This window comes from Apaloderma vittatum, unplaced genomic scaffold (genome assembly GCF_000703405.1).
Source record: "Apaloderma vittatum isolate BGI_N311 unplaced genomic scaffold, ASM70340v1 scaffold8454, whole genome shotgun sequence".
Classification (NCBI taxonomy): Eukaryota; Metazoa; Chordata; class Aves; order Trogoniformes; family Trogonidae; genus Apaloderma; species Apaloderma vittatum.
In genome coordinates this window covers 39,385-65,494 of record NW_009712078.1, presented here as the reverse complement: position 1 = coordinate 65,494, position 26,110 = coordinate 39,385, and the positions used below count along the sequence as shown (strand labels likewise).

Genomic DNA, 26,110 nt, shown 5'->3' with positions numbered 1-26,110 from the left:
CCCTGCCGGGGGGGGGGCTGCCACAACTTCTCTGAGCCAACCTGTTCCAGTGCTCACCATCCTCCCAGTAAAGAATTTCTTCCTAACATCTAATTTAAATCTACTCTTTTTCAGTCTGAAATCGTTAACTCTTTCACTGAACTCCCTGACAAAGACTCCCTTCCCCTTCTTCCCTGTAGGCCCCCTATAAGTACTGGAGGACGGCCACTATAGGGTCTCCCTGGGGCTTTCTCTCTTCCAGGCTGAACAGACCCAGCTCTCTCAGCCTGTCCTCGCAGAGGAGGTGCTCCAGCCCCTTGATCATCTTCACAGCTCTGCTCTGGACTTGCTCTAACAGCTCCATGTCCTGTTTGTGTTGGGGCCTCCAGAGCTGGACACAGGACTGCAGGTGGGGTCTCACCAGCACAGAGCCGAGGGGCAGAATCACGCCTCTTGACCCGCTGGCCAGGCTTGTTTTGATAGAGCCCAGGATGCGACTAGCCACCTGGGCTGTGAGTGCACGTTGCTGGGTCATACTGAGCGTCTCATCAACCAACACCCCCAAGTTCTACACTGGGCTGCTCTCAGTCCACTCACTGTCCTGCCTGTATTTGTGCTTGGGATTGTCCCAGTGCAGGTGCAGGACCCTGCACTTGGCCTTGTTGAACTTCATGAGGTTTGCACAAGCTCACCTGCATATATCCATTAAAGCGCAAATTACTCATCTGTGGGAAATTAGCTATTTTCGCTTGCTGAAAGTATCTTCTGCTTTTTACACTTTTTTCATCTGCTTCTCTTCAGTTTTCAATGAACAAAACACCAATTCACTTCACGTATAGTTCAGGCTTTCCTATTTATAGAAAGGTAACTCCATCTTTAGACATGAGGAAGATTCTGTTCTCCTGAGAAGAAACCACAGCCCATTGATGCCAATAGTGACAAGCTCGCAAAACAGTATTAAAATGGGAAGCAGTCTCACTATCCTGTAAGCCAACTACATTATGGATATTACAAGATGCCATCAAAATATCCCTGATCTCTGGAAAAAAGAATGAAAAAAATCTCACTTTCTATAGTTTGGCTCATCCAAGCACAATGTCACGATGCATATAAATCCAGCACTAGCTGACATGAAGACACGTGCTTAAAAAAAACGGGAAAAAGAACCATATACAAAACAGATACTGGTATTGAGATTCTTGTGTGGCTTTAGCTATTTTTCTTGACTGTGTTAAGTGCCTAATAACCTCTTGGACATTTGTCCAAATAAGGCTCCTTCTCCACCTCTGCTTCCAAGAAATATTAGGTTTTCCTGTTAAAAAAGCCATTTTTATCTTTTATTGTATGGCACACTTGCTTCCTATGGCACATCCCAGGTGTATTCCTTCTCCTTTTCTGTAGATCCAAAAGCTATAACTGACAAATACTGTAGAAATTTTGAAGCATGTAACAGCACAGAGTTTTGCTCTACTGAAAGCTATTTATTACTGCATAATATCAGACTATGCGCCAAATAGTAAGCATCACCATAATTAAAACACTCATACTGGTACCCACTGGCTGGAGCAGAAAATTTTGAAAATCTTTCCTGTAAGCAGCATCAAAGCTTGCATCGGGTGTCTTATCTTGATGAGTTCTTCCTCCAGCACAAAAAGGTAATGAAGAGACATCTTCTCCAGACATAGTATCTGGAGTTCTAAATAAAGTAATTTAATCTGAATAATATTCAGACTTGACAGACTGCTATCTTAAAAGCTGAGTTCTCTTTGGGTAAGTATGAGAGAAAATCCTGGAGGCAATTGGTATTGTTATATATTTTATATTTGCTATACATTCTTTCAACCTTCAGTTACTCCTGTAACTAAAAAAAGTTTCAGAGAAAGTACTCCCTCATTATCTACTCAAGAACTCAGGATAAAGGTATGAATTCATATCTACTTGCTCATATTTGTGCTTCCAAATTCATGTGCACTTTCCTTCATGTTAAAAAATGCCAAGTATTTAGACCTTTTAGAGATATCAGAATTCTTTTTTTCCTCCAGTACTGAAGGTATGTTCACATTGACCAAGCTTCCATCGTGTTAATATCAACAGATGATTGTTAATTAGGATAGAAAACTGCCTACTAATCAGAGCACAGAGAAAGATTTATTTTCATTTTACAGTAAGATGACTGTGGCTGATCTTTCCAAATGGTTAAATAACTGCAACTTAGTTCAAATTTTAAACTGAATATAAAATGAATAAAGATGTATATAGAGAGATGAAATGTCCTTAAAAATTTCTTCTGACAGCAAGGTTCTTAAGAATGGGAATCAATACACTTCAACCAGCAGAGGTGGCAGTGAAGTATCCAGTCACTGACATCATCACCAGCGCCCGTTATTTGGTCAGTGGATATTTAGGGGCTTGCTTTATTTAAAGATACTTTCTAATGCCTGGTTACAGAATCCCTGTATAATCTTTAAAGATAACTTACAAATCTATTTAAAAAGATGGGTAAGTTAGAATATATTTTTGATAAGCAGAATGATGCCCAAAGGGTTGCAATGAACATTTATTAAAAATAATTTCCTATAGCAGTATGGAATTCTTTAGCAAAGTGAAGCCACTCCCTATCGCACAGCCTTCTTCACTAACGCCATCAATCTGATCTTTTCCATTCCTCCAGTAATCTGCATTATTGGCTGATAACAGCTCTGCTTCTGAACACAATGCAGTTTTGACCATGAATGCAATCACCTTCCTTTCAATGAGACAAACTTTCTCTAAACTTTTACAGATGGAAATGATTCCATGCACAGTTGTTAGATCCAGAAACTTCGCAGTAAGAGAACCAAAAGTTGCTTCATGACACATGACAAGCACGATTTGTGAGGCTCTGCATGCAGTTCACTTTCTAAGACTTTTTGTGCTGCTTCCTCTTCCGAATGCGATGGGTTCAAGATGTGTGGTGTCTGGTTCCCAGCTATGCTTCTATCTGCTGGATGTCCTTACGCACTGAAGATTTATGTTCAACTTCAAATCAAACGCAAGTTTCACATTCTAAGTAGGGATGCCCACCAACATATTGTTCTTTGGAGAACAACTCTCTGGCTCCATGGATATAACCTGGACAGAGTAGTTATGTTCTTCTGCAGCCCACGCCCGATCCAGATCCACAAGCCCCATGCACTCCTTTCCTAAAATGAGAGCAAAAGAGAGCACGGAAACTAAAAACGTAGAAACATTATAAAAAACGTGCACTTCAATATTCAGTGTCAAGAATACACATCAGTAAGTCATCTAAAAAAAAGTTCTGTATCTATTTTAAAAAATAATCTGGTTTACTTCAAAGAGACAGTCATTAATAGCTCTAAATCACATCTGTGATTTGTAACCCTCATTCAGCAAACATCTTGAGAAGGATTATTAACTATATATGGAGAAACATAACAGGCACAACTATTTTTAAGTATTCTCAAAAAAGTCATGCATTAGTGTAAAGGCTACAGGAAGCAATAAATGTCTGCTTTACCCCTTAGCTCTCTGAATTCCCAAAATTCTACTCCCTTTATAACCATAACTGGATTTTATACCATAGTTCAGAACAGCAAGAGGCGAAATGTGAAGAAAAACACATTTTCAAGTATATGAAGACAGCAACCTAATGTCCTGTTCATAAATATACTACTACTTCCTTTATTTATCACAGTAAATTCATTACTAAGATAGACTACACAACAGCTACAGAAATTCATACCAATTAGCCTGCGTTCAGGTGGAAGCTGAACAGCTGTCTGATCTGCAAATCTGCAAAGGATCATGTGCTCCTAGGAGGAAAAAAAAAAAAAAAATCAGTAGAGCAGCATTTTCTTTTTCCAAATTAAGTAGGAAAAATCTAATTAAACGTTTAGAAGTACCAAAAGTGCCATCATAGTGAATACTCTATTTCTAGAAAAATTATCTGTCTGCAAATCTTCATTTTGATACTGCTTTGGCTTGTAAATGTGTGTAAATCAAGTATTTGTAACCACAATAACACTTCTACTCGTGAGTATTTGTTTCTCTAATTTTCTCTAATTCTCTGCAGCAGTTGAATTGGATGCAATATACACAAGATAGCATTCCTCAAAGACATACTGCAGACTGATTTTGCCCTCCATTACCAACGAGCAATAGAACCTTCTTTAGCACAGTCATTGGGCTAAAAGCAACCCCATATCAATAAGCAGTCAAGACAAAATTCTTAGAGGTGATTTGAACTACTGCACAGTTCTCCCAAGCAGCAATTTTGAATCCCAGAATGTTCACCCTGTAACTCAAACTTCCTCTGCTCTGCCAAATCCATTCAGGATCAACTCAGAAGGTCCTGAAGGCAAAACTGAACCTGAAGGCAAAATTGAACCTGAAGGCAAAACTGAACCTGAAGGCAAAACTGAACCTGAAGGCAAACAGTATCTGGCTGTGAATAGGAACATTTCTTACATCAAAATGAGCACAATTCACTTGCAAGCTATTGCTGCACCACTTGAAGTTTCGGCAGGGGCTTCTACAACAGCTGCTGTGGATTTCTTCCTTGTCTTGTCACCCAGGACTATGGTGCAGTGGAGGGTTAGCCCGGCCACCTCAGCCCCTGCTTAGATCACCACACAAGCTGACAGCTCATCCTCATTTGCCTGCAAAAACCACCTCCCGTGCTAACATAATGGTCTCTCAAAGACCAGTGAAGCCAAGGAAGGCAAGTTAGCCTGATAGTGAGAGAAAAAGTCATGAAGGTGTAGCAATGAAATTAATGCTCTAATGACAGCTATGCTCTTTGGGACAGCAGTAATATTAAGTAGAGGACAGAGTAAATCAGACCATTTTAGTTCCTGTAACAGATGGAGAGCAACTTCACGTAAGGATACTTCAGCTTCCTTCAGTATCTTGAAGTAAGGATACTAACTCTAGCTTTTTATTAGGGGGACATAAAGATCCAGAATTCTTCATTTCACAAAAAAACTGAATGGAATTCCATTTTTGTATTAAATCAAGATGGTAACTCCCTCCACAGTACACGCCATCCAATTCATAAACTGAATAGACACCTGACCACAAAAAGGCTTGCCCACATGTTATAAAATATCACCACTACTTGATACTCATTTAAATGACTTTATAATATCTTTATGCAGGGATATTTGTTCCTTAGTACAGCTTATTCACAAAAGGTTTTCAGCTCACAGCTCCATAAGAAATATGCAAGCAAAATGAGAACGTGTTATAACCTGTTTAGGACTTAAACGTGTAATGCCCAGTCACTTCAGTTCAAATGTGGCTGGTTTTGTAGTACAAAGGAGCTGAAAACTTTAAACCAAGATGTCTTCAGGAGAACAGAGAAGGAGAGCCACAGGCAATATGGCTGCTGTAAGGAGAGAAGCAGCAGCACTAGGCAGCTTGGGGAGAAAAAGAGGGATTCACAGCAGAGGGAAAAGATCCACATCAGCACAGAATCCCTGACCAGCCTTCAGGCACCCAGCATAAATCAGCTTTTTGCAACATCAGGTTCTCAGCTCATCTGACCAGACCAGAGACAAGGTAAGCCTTGCCACTAAACCTCAAAATTTGGACTGACTCTAACGCCTTGACTTCCTACAGAGATAATCCAAAAAGTTAAACGAGAGCCTAAGTTATGATTAAATCGTTTTCCCATGACCCTGTCATTTGGCATTCCCTGTTGGCAAAAATAAGACAAGCATTTCTAATATAATGAAGATAATAATCATAAACTGCTCAAACTTTGGGTGTACATAAACATTTAACTTGCTTACTAGAACACCCACACCTTCAGTTCCTACTAAGTTTTTAAAGCTGTGTGTGCAAAGTTACTCAGTTTTACTTTCCAATTCTACTATAAAGAGAGCGTCTTGACAAACAGCTTCTCAAAACGCATCAGGGTACAAATCTACAGCTCTCACAACCTAATTCTTTGCAGCTATAAAATAATGAATTGCAACATAATGTTCTCATCAAAAAAAGTTTTGGAGTTGCCAGACTTCTGGATGTCTTTTTAGCTATCACTAAAATGAAAGATAAGAGAAATTAATTTAAAATGGGAACTGGAGGGGGGTGACACAGACAACGCCTGGCTTACAGGTGACATCTCTGGCTACTAGCCAATAACCTGTACTTATTTATTAATATGAAATATAAAAACGCATACAGCTAGCTTTATAACAAAAGTTATTTATAACTAGGATTATTTGAGGCACCAACCAGCCTAGACCATTTGTATAGACTCTTAACATTGTTAAAACCAGCAATTTTTTAGCACTGTCCTTGACCCCTGCACTCTTCTGCAACACAGAAAATAAAATAATGGAACTTCTATAGTGTTAACAAATCCTGTGATTTAAACCTCCATGGATTAACAGATTAAGAAGAATAATTCAGTGAGTTCTGAGGATATTATACACACTATCCTAATCCAAGCATCCTTGACTATAATTGTCACCATCTCCCTCTGCATTGGTCAACGGATCTACTTTTAATAATACATTAGTAAATAAACTTTTTCTGAACTGAAACCTAAGTTCTTCATGATTATGTGTTAGAAATATATGTGTTGAAAAGAATGTTAATCAAGGGAAAAAAAAAATGGCAAATCCAAATCCGTTGCACCGCCTTCATTATCTCAATCTATGGACATCTATTTTCCATATAAATGAGCAAAGTGTACATAAACCAGACTGTCATAAAGGTAAGATTAGTGTATTACAAGATAACTGAACTCTCCTACATAAGATGGCTGGAAAACTTTCTGAAAAATTTTAATGCCCTCTTACTTTAAGATTAAAAAGGATAATCTCCATTTTCCTGCTACATAGAGCATCTTTGCTATGCTCACTGTCCCCCATAACATTTGCATGTTAGACATATCATTTCTCTCTCATATTTCTGTTACATTCTGCATCACCAAAATTCACTTCGGTATTGTAAACACCTAGACTCTTGCCTAGCATTTGACAGGTGAACTTCGGAAAGCTTTTATGTAGCCTTGCTTCTCTCCAATGGAAACAGTGCCACACTCAGTGCATCTAACTGTCAAATTTCTGGGTGCTCACCATTAACTACTTTAAACACCAGACAAAGCTCAACAGAGCAGTAACAGCTGTGTGTTGCCCACCTCTGCTCTTGTCCTTTTTCACTCCCCCACTGTTATCTTCATTCTGTCAGTTCTGCACACCTCATTGATTCTTTCTCCCACTTTTCTCTTAGACTACCTCCTCAGGTTCAAAACACATTTGAGTATTTTTGAAATCCCATTGATCAAAGTTTTTAAAACAACACTGTATAAAATTCTTGCTAATGAGTATAAGCTCTTCCTACTAACTACATCCAATCTTCTAGACACAAATTAGAGGAAGTAAACAAATGCTTACCAGAAAACAGTATCTATAAAAGCAATAATTTTACCTAAAAAATTATCATTGATGACATTTCCACAGTATAAACAGTTGCATTTAAGACTTAAATAAACCAGTATTCTGTAACTGCTAACCGATACATATTGAAGTATCTTAGAAATGGCTCACTTATACGTTACGATTAAAAGTTCTTTTGTTGAAAAACAATTTCTTACTGAAGAAAAAAGCCTTAAAATTGGACTGTGGAGAAAAAGCAACACAATGACATCTGCACCACTAACAAACATTTCATGTAACATATGCTCCTCCTTGCAACTAAAAGATAGCCATTTATATTTCATCTGTTAAGAAGATGCAGTGAAACACAGGAAACTGCATATAGCCTTCTCCTTCCCACCCCTAAACCTTTCACATACCTTGTAGGACAAAACTTCTTTGAATTGATGACTGAAAAAAAAAGATAGACCAACTCAATTAACATCTAAAAAAGCAGAGGTGGAAAACAGAAGCAATAATTACATACATGAACACATTTTGAACAAAATAGCAGTATCTGTATCCTACAGAAAAAAACAACAAAAAACCAGAAACCCTCAGAGTTCTATTTCACGAAAACCAGGAAACGCATATTTTGTGTTTTTTGCTTTTTCCATTGTATTAATTAAAAATTTCTCTCTGTAAATCATTACAAATGCCTACACAGATTTACTGGCATTTCCATGTTGTCACATTAATAATTTCTATTACATGTACACAACCCCTAGACCTGCACAAACTTTGTATCACAAAAGCAAGGTGTCCCTACAATGGAGTTCAGTGTAGAACTCAGGCAATATGAGGATCTGGGCAGGCCATCATGTTTCATGACCAAATCATATAAGGAAAAAAGAAAAAGAAAACCCTGAAATGTGGCTTGAGCTAGGGTTGATAATTTTCTACATAGGCTTACAACATTAGATTCAAAATTTTAGCAAAGACAAACTCATGATTTACATCTTTGCAAGTTCTACAGCAACAAAAGTTTTCTAACACAGTAAGCATTTTCAGTCTTCATGATCTAAAAAAATAACTGGTCAAAAGTTAAACAGTATCCAGTCAAGTTTTAAAAAATGTCAACAGAGAAAAGCTATTTGCCTGCTACTTTTAGAAGGCTTAAAATTTTACTGCCTATTCCTTAAGAATACTTATTTGGTTTACTGTGTCACAAGATAAAACCAAAAGGGACACATAGAAAGAGATGGAAGAATCAAATTGGCTGAGAAAACAGTTAAATGCAAAGTGTATCAAAGTGACAAAACTTAGATATTTACTCTCCACGCACTTGTGACAGCATACTTTGATATCATAGAAAAATATGAAAAATATTTAACATGGATGCATAAGATCTGTTGATTCTTTTCAAGTCGACATGTTTTAGCTTCTTTCGTTGATTCCTTATGATGGCATGTTTTAGTTCTTATTTTTGCAAACATATACCCTAAGACAACATTGTAATTCCTACTAGAATTAAATCTGATTCATCGTGGACACCCAAAAGGCAAAGCTCAGCTTTATGAAAAATAAACCCACAAACCTCTTGCCCCACCTAACTCTGCCTCAGAAAGTTGTTAGTCTCTTCCCTTCTGCCACTTTATGCTTACCTTTTATATTTTATTTATATCAAAGGCATTAAAACTCTTAAGCCTAAAATATGTAAGAATCTCCAACATGGCAGATTTGAAGAAGACAAAATATCTAGACAGGCAAAAGTAGTAAAAGTATGAACTGAAATACAGGAGAACTTGCCTACTTGGGAATAAATCAGAAGAGTTTTCAAGCAGTAAACTGTGGTATAAAGCAGATCCATTTATTTAAGCTGATTGATTGCTTACATCCTTCTCCAACATTAAAATGTCAATTCCCCTTCTTATAGTAATTTTCATGAGTTTTCTATTAACATTGTGATTTCAAGGTAAAGGTCTGCATATTATACAGATTCCCACATGCTGTATATACTCTGTTGATGGTATAAAGTCTTCTGACATATGAATAGATAAATCCAGAAAAAAAATAAACCAGGAATTACCAGTCTGTCTCCCTTTCAGGATAGGTTTGCAAAGAGAAACAGCAGGAAACAGTTGCATTAGAACTGTGAATCAATTTAGCCTGTAGATACTTGCAATGATCTTCACTTGATTAACTCTACACTCATTTTAGTATTTACTTCTTTCATTTAAGTTGATCTTTTAAAGGTTATCCTGTTAGCTTTAGTTTACCTTCGTGGATATTTAAACTTCACTGTGTTTTGAATGAAGCCATAACAACACGGGGAGATGACAAAGGCTGCCCGTGCCTTGATGCAGTGTTCAATCACCATGTCTGTTGCCACACCACACGCGTGCAGAGCCACCTAGAACATTAAAAACAAAAACCAAAGAATCAAGCACGCTGTTTATTGCAATATGCTAAATACAATCCTGCTGCAGTATTTTTTTGGTTGACTGAGTTAAATATACGAGGAATTTTTGCAGTGAAATCTGTTACACCAAACGCCTGAATTTTTCATTCCTCTCTTTCATATCTATGGTGAGGAAAATTTATGGCCTGTTCCATTAACAAGGGAACCATCAACGCTGAACAAGGGTTGCTAACCAAGGTGTACTGTATTGTGGCATTGTGATATCAAATAAATTAAAAATGAATGTCCAGAAATATATTAAAAGAAGTACTGTAATGATTAGTCAAAATGTTTTGTCAAGCAAAAAATACTTAGAAATATATAAAACTATTTCAAAACTGGATTTCAACTCAGCAGTAAGAAGTAACAGATACACCTAAAATTTATATTTAAAGGACAACACTTACACATAAATTTTAATCATTTCATTGCGAAGTATTGTGTAAAAATTTTAGAAGGTAAACATTAGGGGGTGGAGAGAATTATCAAATAAAATTTGCCATCCTTTTTTTTCCCTTATTGTTCTCTTCTTTCGTAGTGATGGGCTCTCTAAAACTAGAATGCCATTCCATCACAACAGCTACCTGCAAGCATTGATGTGTGTTTGCACAACGCACAGGTTGCACCCAAATCCTTCCTGTTCTCCCACAGAAAGGCAAGTTATTGCTGTACTTGATATATTGCAAGGAAAGGTGAGCAGCTCTCTCCTATCAATGCCTGTGATACCAAACGGGCCAGGTGAAACAGAGGCATCACTTTCTCTGCCTTCTTCCAGGGACTCGGTGGCTGAAAGAGTAGGCCTAGTGCATGCACATTGCTCTACGTTTTCATTAAACTGAGGACGTTTTTAAGGTACATTTTTAATTTTATACAGTGGTATGGATTTGTAAAACTGCATTGTTTGCTTTTTTTCACTCAAAATTTCAGAAAAAGGTTCAGAACTGCAAAGCTCAGATTTCAGGGTTCAAAGTTGTTGTTCAAGGTACAGCAATTGGGAGATAAAAACTTTGCTCTCAGATATAGATAAAGACTTTTTTGTTTGCAGACTGATTGATGTAAGCTCAGCTGAGCAGACCATTAATCATCAACTGAACTATAACTGCACACAGATGGTAACAAATGTTCTTCTCTCAAGGAGAACTTTAAAAAAAATTAGTAGGAGAATTTCACAATGAAAGTTTTCCGCTCATGTGAATTTAAAACAAAAATAAAATTAGTGTATCATCAGAAACAGATTCTTAATATCACAGCTATTACACTGTCATGGAATATGATACTTATTCATTTATCCAAGCAGAAAACAAAGACCTTTGCTTTGCTCCACGCATTTGGAATAGAGACCTTAAAACAGCAGCAAATAAAATCACTAGCTTTGCTGAGCCTATATGAGCTTTTGCAGCAACTCATTTTTTCTTTAGGTTTCTCAGAATCAATTTAGTTAAGTAAAAAAATCACAAAATTCAAGACAGAGCTTACTCGGGATAGCCTATATATCAAAATCACTATCTTAAAAAAAACAAACAAACATCTCTAGACACAGGAAAACAGAGTTGCCCCTGAAGAGAGCAACAGAGCTAAAGCAGTGCAAGATCATCGCCCTGTATTACTCCTCTGACTCTACAGCCCCCCAGAGCAGCCTAACACACACAGAAAAGCAACGGAGAAGAATGCTTCGTGAAACCTCAGGTTCCCTTTCATGATCTTAAAGAGGAAAGAATCCAATACACTCAAAGATACACCCCCACACACACACCCAAACCTTGAACTTTTCAACTTGTCTCACAAATTTGCTGAGATAACCGAGTGCTATAATCATATGAAAAACAACAAAGACCTCAAAGACTCCTCTGGGTGTTGGCATGTAAATGAACACTAAATTCAAATATTTGGAAACTTTCACTTTTAGACTAAAATTTATCGTGGTTGGTGGCTGTGCTACAACAGGTAAGAGTACGATGTACCAGTACAGTTGGCACTCAAACAGGTGGTTTCAGAACCCCGATCTTTCTCATCCTAACAATTCATAAGGGCAGAAATTTTATTTTTAACCAGCCTTTCAAGTTCTGGCAGATAATAAAATAGCCAAGTAATGCAGAATCAATGTCAAGGCAATTAAAGTACATTAAACATATTTTAGGCTAAAAGCAAAAGCAGAGAAATTATTACTTCTGTCGTGTTCATTTTTCTATTGCACTTCACATTTCAAGTACTATACCCAGTGAATTTATTGTTGTGTCCACCTTCATATTTACACGGTATTGTTTTACTGAAAATGTGGAAATCATGTAGGTGAAGAATGGCTTAGAAACAGTGCATTACCAAACTCTGTACATATCTACGTGTTACAGCGTTACACTGTTGGTTTTGTATCAGACAAAATTATGTGCTCATGACATAATGATACAAAAGCAGCTAACTTTTACCTTCCAACATGCTAAATACTTGTGCTACCGGTCACTAAATCAGCCAGCTTCTGTCTTAAATGTGGCTGCACAGGAAAGTTAATCCTGAGTTAATGAGCTAATCCTGAGCTAATTCTGAAGCCGAGATAGATAGATATATGTCTCCCAAAATGGGACGCTCCAGGTTCGTCTGTTGAACAGACTACAGAATCAAGTCAAAGGAACTGAAATCACAGACCTGAAAATGAAGAATTTCCAAGTGAATTTGTCTGACATATAAATTTTTTTCTTGTCACAAAACTTGAGAGAATATTTTTATTAAATAAAAACTCCATGGAGATATTTAACTTAGTACTAACCTTAAAGTTAGACCCCAAAAAAATGAAGACAGGAGCTGCAATAATCACAAAATCGGAGCTCTTACATATTTCACACACAGAGTTCAGCAAGTTACTCATACGATCCTGATTTTTTTTTTTTCAATAAATTTATATGACAATGTAGCACAGGAAATAAAGCAAGAGAATTGGAAACTTACACTTGGAATGACTGGGCTGAAATGTTTTATTTTCTCCTCTTTCTTCTGCACTGTATTTCTTCTCTTTTATTAAATAAACCAACCAAACAGTTAAACAGCCCTACTCACGTACCATAAACCTTCAGCATTAAAGAGTCTCAGCTGTAGCCAAAACAGGCCCTTAGATGGATGACTTAAAGAACAGACTCACACTGAAAGTTTAGGGCTTGCTGGAAAAGTTCATATTCTGTTAACAGAATATTAAATTGGAAGACAGGAATCTTTACCAAGTTACAAAAGACTACTTATGCATTACTCTTCACTAGGGCTGCAGAATCCTGAAGCAGACACTAATCTCATTGTCGTTCAGGCTATACATATAGCTCGAGTATACTTTACACATTGAATACACATGTATATCATTATTGGAACATTCTCTCTGTTATGATGGTTCCTTCTCAGTTTTGCATCATGTAGTCTTGTTTTCTTTATCTTAAAATGCTTTTACCATCACCCAATTACACTTCTGATCTCACTTTACTGTCTTCAGGCTTAATTTGAGCCAGAGTAGTCTTCTTCCATTGTCCAAACTTTCTTCATTAATGAATCACTGATTTTAAAATAACATGATTAAACCAAGAATCTACTCCACTTATTTTCAACATGGTCGGGCTACACTCATATTTTTGTATTTGACTGGAGCAGGCGATTCCTTCTTCACCCATGTAATACAGAAGTGATGCCAATTTGCAAGAAATACTAAAGGAACCCAATACAGAGTAATATAACAAGGGTACTCCTCATAGCATCAAACATAACTGTCTGTAAGGACATACATACTTTTTTTTCTTTCAGATATTTCAGTTAAGAATAATAAACCAGACACTGAAATTTCAAAGTGAAAAAGTTTTAATCACTTACCCCAATGTTAAAAGTCCCATTAAAATAGTCCAAATTCGCTTGAATGAACCAAATGTTGTTTAAACCTAGTTCATCACTTCTGTCTTTAGCACGGATCAGAGACAACTCTTTGTTTTCTATGAGTATCACCTAGATTTCATGCACAGGAGAAAGCAAGGCAAAATGGTACTGAGAAACTGAAGTACAATATTACCAATACGCACGAAACTTCATAGTTTACTTGAGAAAACTTCTAAATTACTTGTGGCAGAGCTTGAGATCTTCAAAAATGATTAGCAGGAAACCCAAAAACAATGAGAAATATTTAATACTTGCCAATATCAATTAGCTTGCAAACAATTTATAATTTTGCTATAACTTTTGTTGTCTCAGGAAAGCAACACACACATTTGGGATCACAATAAAAATTTTCACATTTCAAACATAAAAAGACCTGTGCCAAGACAACTATGTCTTCTTTTCAAGATGATTATCACAGACCAAAATTTCATATTGTCTGTATCTTTTATTTAGAATTTACCTGACATGATGGCATCATATGAGCAAGAACAATTCCAACATGGCCCTGTGGAAAAAAAAAAATGAAAAATCACTTTTCAGTGTGCCCTGTTGCTGATGAGCATCCCCTAAACAGTGACAGAACCTTTGAAAGAAGCTAAAATTTCAGCATTTTTACTTTTGCTTTGTGGCAGCAACCACCTAGAAGCACAAAGATGAAAGATGAAAGAAACTGCATCATGTAAACAAAACTATACATTACCCCTCCGCTGCAAAAATCCACAATCACATCTCCAGGCTTAGCAAGTTTTGTCACTGCTGCTACCAAATTATTCAATTGCTGCTGCTTCCTCAGAGCCCGGTCTCTAGACATCCTTCCTAGGGATGACAAGAGAAAAAATGCCTGAAGCAGTGATCAGCAGTTCTCAACACTGGTAATTTTAAATGAGTAACAGCAAAGCATTGGAAATTAAATTTATGGCTGAGACTAATATCTGGCTGAAACACTTGGGCACAAATGCACTTTGAGCTCAATTCACAAATATTTGTTAGAGCTTTCTCTATACTTTAAGCATATTAAAAAAAATTTACTTTCCAGTTCTTGTTGCTAATGTTAATGTTGCTGTTCCTTGGAAACAGACTCGTATAAACTTAATATAATCAAATCAGTGTAAGCTCTAGCCTGTGAATCATGCCCAGAAACGGAGCTCAAACTCATTCACAGTAAGGTTGCCAAAATAAATCCCTATTTACTATATCTATACACTATCCTTAAGTGTCTTGTTTTGAAAAGTTATAGTCTTTCTCCTGACAATTTTCACTTTCCATAACAAGCAGCCCTGTTTATTTAAATGATTGTGTGTTCAATGGGTACTTCTTCAAGCAACTACTCTTGCATAGCACTGTCTGGCTTGGGATCACATCTATACCACAATTAGAAACAAAAATCCCATTAATTTCTTTCAAACGTGCTTGGTGAAGTCCAACATACAGTTGATTCAGATATAATTATTTTAGATGCATTTTGTTTCAGCAGAGCTAACAGAGTGCTCATGGACCTATTTAATAGTTTTTGTTTGTACAGAAACCAGTTTGACATATACAGTGACAGTAAAAATATTCATAAGGTTCATCTTTACAGTTAGAAAAAAGGTACTGAAACAACTCTCTTGAATGAGTTTTCATGAAGGAGGTTTATGTGTACCAAATAATCCTAATGTTCTCTAAAATATGAACATATTTCCTACTTGGAGCACTACATTACATTTCCGTATGGACACTTCTCATTTTTGTATTAAATTCATTACCTTTGTCTATTAAAAATACATTTTCTCCAGCACTGAGGAGTAGTTTAGAATAAAACCCACAAATTAGTGAAGTTTTCTGATTACTACAAAAGCAGTTCAATTCTCATCATGACCATCATAAATGCATTTATTGTCCTCTTTGGTGTTTAAATCTCTATCCTTAAAAATGTATTCTTTTGTATTCTATTTAATTGTAACATTTCACACTACAAAGAATCCATCAAATTGAAGAAACTCAACAGATAAAATGCTCAAATGGTCTCGACACCTACACAATTTTAACTGTAGTCAATGGAAGAGACATTCTAGCATGTGCAAAATCAAGTGCTGTGATGATGTTTGAGCTAGAAATTCAGCTTGTGAGATTAAATTTATGTGTTAGATAGGTACCGTGAGATTAATACCTAGAAAATCCTACACCTAGAAACCACATAAGCATGTTCCCTGTGCACATGTATGTGTAGTGCACGTACTCACACAAACACAATGGACTGCTTGAGATTTAAAATGTAACTGTTGTCTTGTACACAGTTTTAATCTAACTGAAGTTACCAGAGTAATAAGTGAAAAGAATCAAGAAATCTAACATATTTGTCTGCTATATCCCTGACACCTGAAAAACAGCTGTGGCAAGGGGGGTAAAAATAATAGGGACTCTAATCTTCATAATACTACTTGGGCTTATTTTTATCAGTCAACAGTTTGGTTTGATTTTCAATACTACTTGATAAAGTACTTAATAAAATAGTTGTTGCTCCAAAACAGAAATGACTAGATGCCCTCCCCTTTTATGAAGACAGCAAGAAACTGAGTCACATTTTGATCCTTTAATATGATAAGCAGGTGAGCAGCCAAGCAAGTCCAGAGTGCCCAATAGATACAGCTTCCGCAGAAGCCCACTAGAAGCTGTCCACACACAGTAAGTACACCCAGCTGTAAGAGGCGTGACTGCAGCTCAGCTCAGTAAATCTGAGCTTCTTTTAAACAACCCAGTTTGGTCACTGGCAGCAACACTGCTCTGACAGCCTTGTGTTTAGGGCAAGCTAGCCTTTCACACATCTGTTCAGCCCCTAACTGCTAAAACCCTAACTGCCAGCTTAAAATTAGCTTGCTTTATAAACTGCGTGCACACTTCTAACTGCAGCATAAATCTACTCTTGTGATATTGCAGGTTCAGAACGAGTAGATAGCAGCAGCAGGCAGGGTGGAGAAATACTGGCACAGGTTGCCAGAGAAGTGGTGGAGGCTCCATTCCTGGGGACATTCAAGATCAGGCTTGATGCAGCTCTGAACAACTTGATCTAGCTAAAGATGTCCCTGCTCACTGCAGGGCGGTTGGACTAGACTTTTAAAGGTCCTTTCCAGCCGAACACATTCTATGGTTCTATGATTCTATGAACTAGCAACAAGGAAGCAGGGACATAACTCCTGTACTGCTAAAATTTCAAGTTCAGCTAAAAACAGAAAAATGGTTTTTCCAAATGTGTCATAAAAGCATAAACACAGTTTTTTGTCTCAAGGAATTCAGTATGGACTTGCCCGTTTTAATCTCAAGGCAGCCAAAACACAGAATTCCTTAGTTAGAAATACACTGTGATGATAAAAGGTCAGCTCTGTTCTCCGAAACACGTCTGAACACAATTAAGTTTGCCTCATAAGCTTAGGTGGCTTCACTTACGCTGCAACTCATTTTTAACAGCTGTTGGTTCTCACAAGCGCCACCTTAAAAAAATAACTTTGACCTTCACAAATTTTCTTTCTATTTAGTGACAACAAGTAATAAAAGTACTTAAAGCTCATTTATAGTATAAAGTTGCAAGCTCCCTTGGTGGAAGCCTTCAGAATTTGAGGCTTCCTGAGCTCAAGTAACTGCTACAATTAATTTAATGAGACTTGTTGTAAATGCTTTTTTCCCTGTTAACTTTTGTATCACTCTCTTATATCCACTTTCAACTTCAATCTTATTAATTATGAGAGGGCCCAGGTGGGCAATTTTATTTTCAGTTCCTGCCTCTCAACAGGCATCAGCATAAATGTTCTGAGTCACTTCCCAGCACAATACTGAAGGACGGACCACACCTGCCATGCCTCAAACAGCACAAAATGCCATGCATGCAAATGCTCTTAGTTCTTTATCCTGCTTTTCTCTTCTTATTCTGCAGCCCTAATGTTTTCCTGAGACATCTGGAATTTATTACTATTAAATACAACTCCTGAAAAAGTCATTAAGTTTCCATTCTGTGCAAAGTTAGTAAATAGATCCTAGAGTCCCTAAAAATCAAAAAGTATAACGGTAAGTTTTCATCAGCAACAGATCCACTAGTTAACCTCTCAAGTATTATATTAATAAAAAATACTTAAAAAAATACTAGCCTGCAGCCTTTAAAAACTCTCTGAAAATTAACTCTTCATGGTCACCAACAAACAAGGTTTCATCCTCTCTTAATGTGCAGACAATAAGCAGCATACATTCCACTGAAAGTCCGAGAAAATTAAGCTTGAATTGATAGGTCTTTTGTCTGCTCTAGCTCTGTATTTTGAGCTTGATAGTTACAAATATAGAAACATGGCATGTCATGACGTACCCTGCAGAGAAAGTGAGTTAGCATGGCTAATTAGTCCTTCATTACAGCACACAGGATATTTAATAAATTAAATAAATTTAAATAAAAACTTCTACATCTAAAGTACTCCAGCTCACCTTGCATTTCTCAAGGCCTGTGATGGTAAACAATGTTAACTGTTGTCTTCAAGAACAGTAAAAGAAAGTAGCTTGAAATTTAGCCTTACAAGGCAAAACCTTGAAGAACGTGACCTTTTCCTACACTACACTGAAGTCCCCATAAAATGGTTTGTTCCGTTTGTAAGAATGCAGCTGCCAGTTTACCATACAGTCCCAGAAAGATTCACTTTAATTTTCAATTAATGGTCACAACAGAAATATTTGATTTGGCTGCATGAATCCAACATCACTGTTAATTTAGCCCTTGTCAAGTAGAGCTTTAAAGTCTTTGGGGCACTTTAAAGCCTTGTGCTTTGGCACAACTAAATCTAACTTTTGAAAAGGCAAAAAGCCCTTTATTTTTATATTGCCTTGTGTTGGTGTTCAAATTCATACAGTCCTTCAGTGTTCAAATAATACTTCCATACTTCTCATGTTAAACTTGAACAGTCACTAGTTTCCTTAATTAAGCAAAACCCAAATATCACCTCTAAGACTTTAATCCGATTCAGATTTGAAGTCATAACACTGCTACCAAAACCTACATACAACACACAATACACACCTTCACCTATTCCATATAGCAGACTTGTATACTTGCACCATTTTAACACAAACATCTTTTCCTTAGGTTTTCCATAAGTCTTGGCTAACTAATTCAAATGATAATGTGAGTCTACTTTTCACAGAAATTTAGATAGAGTATATTTATTGCTATATTGATTAAGGAGATTTAATCTTAGTACATCAAAAAGGCTCAGTAACTGTAAAGCAAAAGCAATAACTTTATTATTTTACACTAAACATGTTTTGTTGAAGACAATGCTCTTTTTACGCCCCACCCCCCTCCGCCCCGGTAGTTCCTTATGGTAAGTTAGCATATTCTAATTATTTCTTAATACTCAGCTGATATCTCCTGTCACACTACTTTTGGTACCTGTTGGCAGGTGTGGGGGTTGTTTGCTTCTTTGTTTTGGGGATGGTTGTTGTGGTTTTGCATTATGAGTGTTGTTTTAATTTTTACATATAGTATTTGTCAGATAGTATAGTTGTACAGTGGTACCCATGCAACTGCTTGAAAACGCAGCATTCAGGCAGACGGAGGCCAGCTCAGCTGACATTTATTTACAAAGAAATATTCTCGCTACTAAGAAATAATACTACCTTCTTATAAAAAACTACCAAAGCTTGCAATAAATGCAATTAGTAAGGATGATAACTGTACTGTGGTCCAGCAGTCACCTTGGTTACTTGAACAATACCCTCTAACTAAATCTGCGTGGACCAGTACTGAAAATTGAAGACCTGCCCCTCCCTTTTTCCAGCTTGAGGCCACCCATTTCAACTGCACTGACCTGCTGTCTCTCTTCCCCAAACAGGGGACTGTTCGCCTGCACCCACATCTGTTTCTTACTCTTACTGCACGACCACACCAGAGGAAAGAGGAGAAGCAGCAGGAGACGGGCTCCCCTGGCTGGGCATCACCTACAAGTTTGCCAGGGGACAGACCCAGCTCAATCACAGCCTGAAACAGGTACTATATCAAAAAATGGCAATGAGGCACGTGAGAGGGAAGTGGACGTCAGCTCTCCTCTACCTCTCCCTCGCCTTTTGTGATGACACTGGGAGGCAGCTTTGATTGGGCACATAGGATAATTATTTCTTTTAATTCAATACAGCAAATAGTATGTTTGTGGTTTTTACACTTCGGTATAACTCAAAGCAGGTGACCTAGAAAAGAAAGTGTGCCTGTTGAGACAAAAGTCTGACCACATTCTGTACAGAGACTTGAGTATCTTCTAATTGATATAAACCTGTCCATGTAAAAGGAAAAAGTTACATTCTTCAAAGTATGGTTTCAGCTTTGGGCATAGGGCAGGCTCTTACTCCAGAGTAGCTGTAAAAAAAGAACACTGCAAAACGTCCCTAACTGACTCTTCATGGCAGTCTTGATTGTAGAACAACACCGATCTTGGCCCTCCACTTGTCAAGCTTGGTGTAAATAGTTCTCCTTATGTCCAATCTCCTTATTGTTGCACAGCCTTGTGAAATAATTCAGTCTGGCTGTTTCCAGTGATGCTGGACTACAAAGTGTCTGTCACTGAAAATCTGCTTCTTATTTACAAGGATTATGCTCCTTTACTAAGTGCATTAAGTCTAAGGGTCAGACTTTGAGCTGACATGAATGCAGCATTCAAAGTCTGGTCTCTAACAGAGTAGTTTTGAAAAGGGATTTTGTGTATTTGTATGTGTATGGTTACACTGACATATAGACCAAAGTAATTCAATAGCAATAATCTTGTGTCTTGATTTGAGAAATCTCTTCCTTTCCCTTGCTAAGAAAAATATTAAAGAGACACCTAAATATGGAGAATAAATTTGAGTCACCCAAAAAAGGAAGTCCGATCCAAACCAATACTAAAATAAAACACTGACATGATAAAATGAAATTTTGCAACCTTATGAAGATATAAAATAAACTGAGAAGCAAGACTGAAAATACTCAAGAAATGAAAAACTGCTGAATTTGGTCATAAGATGTCTCTTATAATGTGGGATATTGAATCTGCTGGAATTGACAGTGACAAAGAAAACATCAGTCAAATCACTTAAAAAAAGGTTTCACTGGTTTTACATTTTCTGCTACATCGGTTCCCTTTAAAATGTAAACAATTAATTTGCACAGTAGGTGAATTTTCCCACTCCTCAAAAAGCAAATGGAAACATTTAACTCAGAACTGCTTCACAGAACTTTATAATAGGTATCTAATTAGTATATTTAATATATTAAGGAGATATTTCTTGGTTGTCCTACCTGCAGCAATGTATTAAGACCAAGAATCCAACTCACATTTTACAAGTCCAGGGAACAGAATCCTAAGAAAAAAAAGACTGACTCTGAAGTATCACAAAGTATGAAGTAGTTCTGCACCCAAAGCTCCACACTGAGAAATATATTTTATTGTAGAGACAACTACTGTAAACATTTGGGTTTTTCCCTTTTCATTCTTCAGATCTTGTTGCCTTTCCAAGACCTTCTTCCTAAGGTATATTCAAAAGACAGCTTGTAGGTGGGGAAAGGATATGCTTTTTGGCTCTACAGATAATCTCATAGAGTTGTAACATAATACAAAGGCAGAGGGGCCAGAGATCTCCAAAAAAACCTGGGAATACTAAATGCTCAAGCCTTTATCGAAGACGTGTGGCAATTACACAAGATGACGGCAAGTGTATCGGCTCTTTGAGCAGTAACAGCCTTGTTAGCGCTTGTGTTAAACTTTCCCTTGTCTCTACCACTGCTTTGTCTACTATTCCTGTGTGTTAATCCCAAATTTCTTTGTCTCTGCTACTACTTTTAGGGATTCTCAGCTTGTTTCTCTCTAAGGTGCTACACTGCACTCTATGAAGCAGATCTTTCTCACTGCTTATTCAAGCATATCGTAGTGCCGTCTTCCACATTTACACGTGCTTCAGCTTCCTCCTGGGCTTTCTCTAGGTGCTATGATGCTGTCCGAGAAAGCAAAACAGTATTTTTAGGACAGAACTGTTTTGTAGTTACAAAGACTGCTTGTAACAGTTCTTTTGTTTTGTTATGCATATAGCCATGACTGAAGTCCCCAGAGTATAAATCACTTCCTCTATTTAACTAGGTATAAATTCCTATGCAAAAATCAGATTAGATGATGAGCTTATCATTTGTATCACCAAAGGAGAACATTAACCATTCTTTCTCCTAATTTTGAGTTGAATATTAGAAGAAACTTAAGGTAAAAAAAGGGACCTTGCAGGCTAGTTGAAAAATTATTCACTGAAAAAGTCTCAAAAGAAAACGTAAGTAAAGCAGAACAGCATCTATGGTGAGCAATCATCTGCTTCCTGCCTCTCCTACATAGATGGCTTAAGACAATCTAGCATTATTTTTTAGTTCTCACAGAAACAGAAGTCCAGTCTACTGTATTTAAATTGTTGTGGGTGTTTACAAAGGCTAAAACGTTTCTTCAATCAGATTTAAGATCAGAGAGTTTGGGGTTGTTATTGACTCATTTGCTCTTCCTTTACTTTTGGAAATCACTATTCTGATCTTTCTTACCACAGGAATGTATGAGCTAAAGATTCTGGGAAAACAGTTTTATAGATCAGTCTGCAATGGAGAAAAATCTCATTTTCCTATCTCTCTCGGTTTATAATATCCCTGTTTGAAGCAAACAGAAAGTTATCCCGCTACCCAGAGCATGTTTCTATGAATAGAAGCAATCAGCAGCCACATTTATCCAAGCAGTTCAGAAGAAGGGGCATTTTTGGTTTTGTTGGGTTTTATTTATATTTTTTTAACCCGAGAGGAAGTTTTTCAAAACATATTCTGGAACTGTGAAGTTTGGAAACACACCACATGCCTTTACTTGTTGGTAAAGGGCATGTAAACGTCTTTTTCTTTTTTTTTTTTTAAGAGGCAACAGGTACATACGCCAATTCATATTTCTAAAAGCAGCAATCCCTATTAAATGAAGAACATTGCTACTATATTGTTGTGGCATAGAATCCATTTACCCTGTCCTATAGGATCACTGGATATTTTCATCATTAATTTGTGTCAACTTTTCCAGTTCATCACAATGATTATTAGATTTTCAGGAAAGTTGTGTTGTTTTCTGTTACTTTGGGTTTTTAACTAACCTCTGAGGAGAATGGGGCTAACACCCGGGTTACTGCGCAGTTCAGAATGCATCAATCTTCATTCTGCAGAGACCAGACTTTGCACGTTTGAATGTTCCCGGCAAGTCTAAGAGAACTACCAGCATTCATGAAGTTACTAAGGTGACGCATATAAAATAACCGCCTTGGCATCCATGGAAGCAAAAAAATCCCAAAACAACAAATCCCAAACATCACAAATAAAGCCTATAAACTACCTTTCTGGATAGTGTATAGCATCCACTTTCAGTCAATGCCAAAAAAGAAAACCTCAGAATACACATTTTTTTACTGTATAAAGGCTTTTGTGATCAAATGTGGTGATACTTTATCTGCAGTCAAGGAAGTAGGAGGAGAGAATGCTACACTACATGGTTCAAAACGCACAGATATAGGGCAATAACAAAAACGACAGGAAAGACAACCGAGCTCCATGAGAAGTTTTTATTGGTTTTTTTTTAGATAGGAGACCCTTCTGTTCTTACTAACCAATCTGCTCTTTATTAAGGCAAGCTTTGCAAAATAGCTTTATCACTTCAGGCATAAAAAACTCCATCTCACATACACTATCTTGGTACAGTTCAAAAAGGTCAGACAGCTATGAAAACTGACCTCTGACAACCTAAGCAGGAATTTGGCCTGCTTCCTTTTTTGTATTAGAGCATTTTAAGCAACAAAAGAGTAAGTCCCCTTCAAAAAAAAAAAAGAAAATAATAACCCATGCCAGTAAAAAGAAATGAAAATTAATGCTGGGCTCCACCTGAATGTAACTATGTTCTACTTAGAAAAGTTTTTAGGTTTTTTCCCAGTTGTTCATCTTCAAAACATAACTTCTGAATACTCAGCAAAAAGCAATCCAAACACAAACAGCTATCACTTTTACACATCTAAACTAGTATTTGCACTATTTTTAAACTTTTTTGTACTGGACTATGAAGTCTCTGTATGTACTCAAATTAAGGAGTGTTATCCACACTAGTATGAGAGCCATGCTTTTTTAAGTTTTTCACATTATTCCGTTAAAGGCAACCTTTTGAAAATTACATATCAGCATATTTCCCAAAACACTAGATCAGTTCCAAAATTCTGAATTACTACACATTTAATATGACAATGCCTGCTCGACCTTCTTCTAACTCTGAAGCCTTTGAGATTTGTATTTTCAAACTATTTTTCCAGGATCACAAAGATTAGGGCATTACTTTGTTTGAAAAATGAAAGCAGGCAATATTACACAATCATGGTATTTCAAGGAAATTTCATATGTCATGACAGAACTGTGAGGAAAAAAATGACAGTGCATTTACTCTACTTTCACTTCTTTTTCCCTAATTTATTCATATACTGCCTTCCCTGCACCCCTCTCCCTTTTTTTCCTTTGCCCTCCTCCCTTACATCCGCTTCTTCAAAGGGAAGAGAAGTCAACGCGTTCAGAATTCATGAGCACTTACAGGACCTCTAAACCAACCCTACTGGACTACATGAATGCCTGAGATCCCTTCTAACCTGAATTATCTTAAGATTGTATGAATGGCTATGTTACAGGTAGTACGAGTGCTAAATATCTCCCTCAAAAAGCAGGTGTCAGAGCAAAAACAGTACAGCAGACAGACTTGTAACAGTTTTACAGCAGTGGTGTTCCTTTAAATATAGGTCTGCTGTCCTCACCTCCTCTGTTGGTGCTACCTTAGCAGCCAGTCCTTTTGCCTCTCTTATGCTCCTGATGTGCCCAAACCCATTTATCACTTCACAAAGTGTGTGAGTAAGATGTGAAGGAAAGTACATCAGTATAGGCCTGAAAAAGTGAAAGATGACAACACTCTTACGGAAGAATACAGGAAAAGACAAAAGCAATCTCTGCTGTGCTAAACATGGAAAAAGGTTTTATCTTGGTTCGAGCTAAACAAAACCAATTTTGTTCAATGATTTTTATTTTCCAGTTCAGTCTCTTCTAAAATGGCTGCACTTTTCGAAGGTAGCAGCGTGTTTTTGCAGACAGTGTGTGCTAGTGGCAGTGATAACGCCTGATGTTTACAGTTACTGCCTGGGACTGGGATGCAGAAAGGCTCTTGCTTACACTTATTCCTACAGTGACCAAGGCCACGGCTGGCTCTTGTGTGCCACGCTGGGGGTGCCGGGTAGTAAGAGGGGTCACGAGGAAGTAAAAGGTTGCACCTCCGGGGGGGAAATAGACAGAACAGGCGACCAATAAGAATATTCCATTCCATATACGTCATATTCAATATAAATTGAGTGATCACGAGAGTTTAGGTTCTCTTTCCTCAATGGTCGGCATCCAAGGAGGGCTCTGTCCGATCTCCTGCTTTTGACCCCGAGTTCCTGAATCCAGCTACCGTGTCCAGCTCCCGACCAACACTGAGCCTGGGGCTTCCCCGGTGCTGCCCACCCTGCAGCATCAGTGGTGATTTCTATCAGGGGGCAGCCAGGTTCGATATTAGACATATATAGTTCTTTATTTTTATCATTTCACTATTATTTCTATTATTGTTTCATTAAAGCTGTTTTAGTTTTCTTTCCGAACCACTACATCTCTGCCTCATTCCCTTTTTCTTCCCATTTTGGGCAGGGGGGGAGGGAAGAAGGGGTTAGAGAGCATCTGTCTGCATTTTAGTCGGCTGGCCCAGCCCTAAGCCGCGACAGGTTTCTAACTCCAAAGGGAAGTGCTGTTCTACACATGCACGATACTATACCAAATCTCAGCAACATCCAGGCTTGTGAGGTAGGAGCTGCTCAGTTTCTGCAAAATTTCTTTAGATGAAGATGTCACTGCCTGATAACAAGAGAAGAATCAAATCGTTTCTTTAACCTCTGTCCTGGGTTTAGCTAAAACCCAGTGGCTACTATCTATAGTTGTATATAGTTCCTTGCTTTGATCATTCCACTATTATTTCTATTACTGTTTCATTAAAGCTGTTCTGTTTTTTTTTTTTTTCTCTTACCCAAAAGTCTCTCTGCTTCATTCCCTTTTCCTTCCCATTTGTGGGGGGGGAAGAGGGGGTTAGAGAGCATCTGTCTGTGTTAGTGGCCAGCCCAGCCCTAACCCACGACAACCTCTCACAAGCCTGATATACTGACTGACAGCTACCATCTTGCTGAGAAAATGGAATAGCTAATTCCTGCCAAATTCACTGTTCACGAGAGGCTATGAGGTTGTTTCTTGCAGAAAGAGATCTCCTTCCCCACCAGGAACCAGAGATGGGGCCCCTGCAGAGGTCAGAACAAGGGC

General features: G+C 37.5%; 1 protein-coding gene across 1 annotated transcript in view; it reads right to left on the bottom strand.

The window, feature by feature from the left end:
* Positions 1 to 2,715: 2,715 nt before the first annotated feature.
* The window catches only part of GSTCD (glutathione S-transferase, C-terminal domain containing), a 54,743-nt gene continuing 31,348 nt past the window's right edge, over positions 2,716 to 26,110 (bottom strand). Inside the window, exons 5-11 of the mRNA XM_009867847.1 lie at positions 14,405 to 14,520; positions 14,165 to 14,209; positions 13,645 to 13,773; positions 9,623 to 9,756; positions 7,784 to 7,814; positions 3,722 to 3,791; positions 2,716 to 3,161 (exon numbers count right to left, since the gene is read on the bottom strand). Of these exons, the coding sequence (XP_009866149.1) occupies positions 3,025 to 3,161; positions 3,722 to 3,791; positions 7,784 to 7,814; positions 9,623 to 9,756; positions 13,645 to 13,773; positions 14,165 to 14,209; positions 14,405 to 14,520 (662 nt within the window). The 3' untranslated portion in view covers positions 2,716 to 3,024. The remainder of the gene's footprint in view (positions 3,162 to 3,721; positions 3,792 to 7,783; positions 7,815 to 9,622; positions 9,757 to 13,644; positions 13,774 to 14,164; positions 14,210 to 14,404; positions 14,521 to 26,110) is intronic.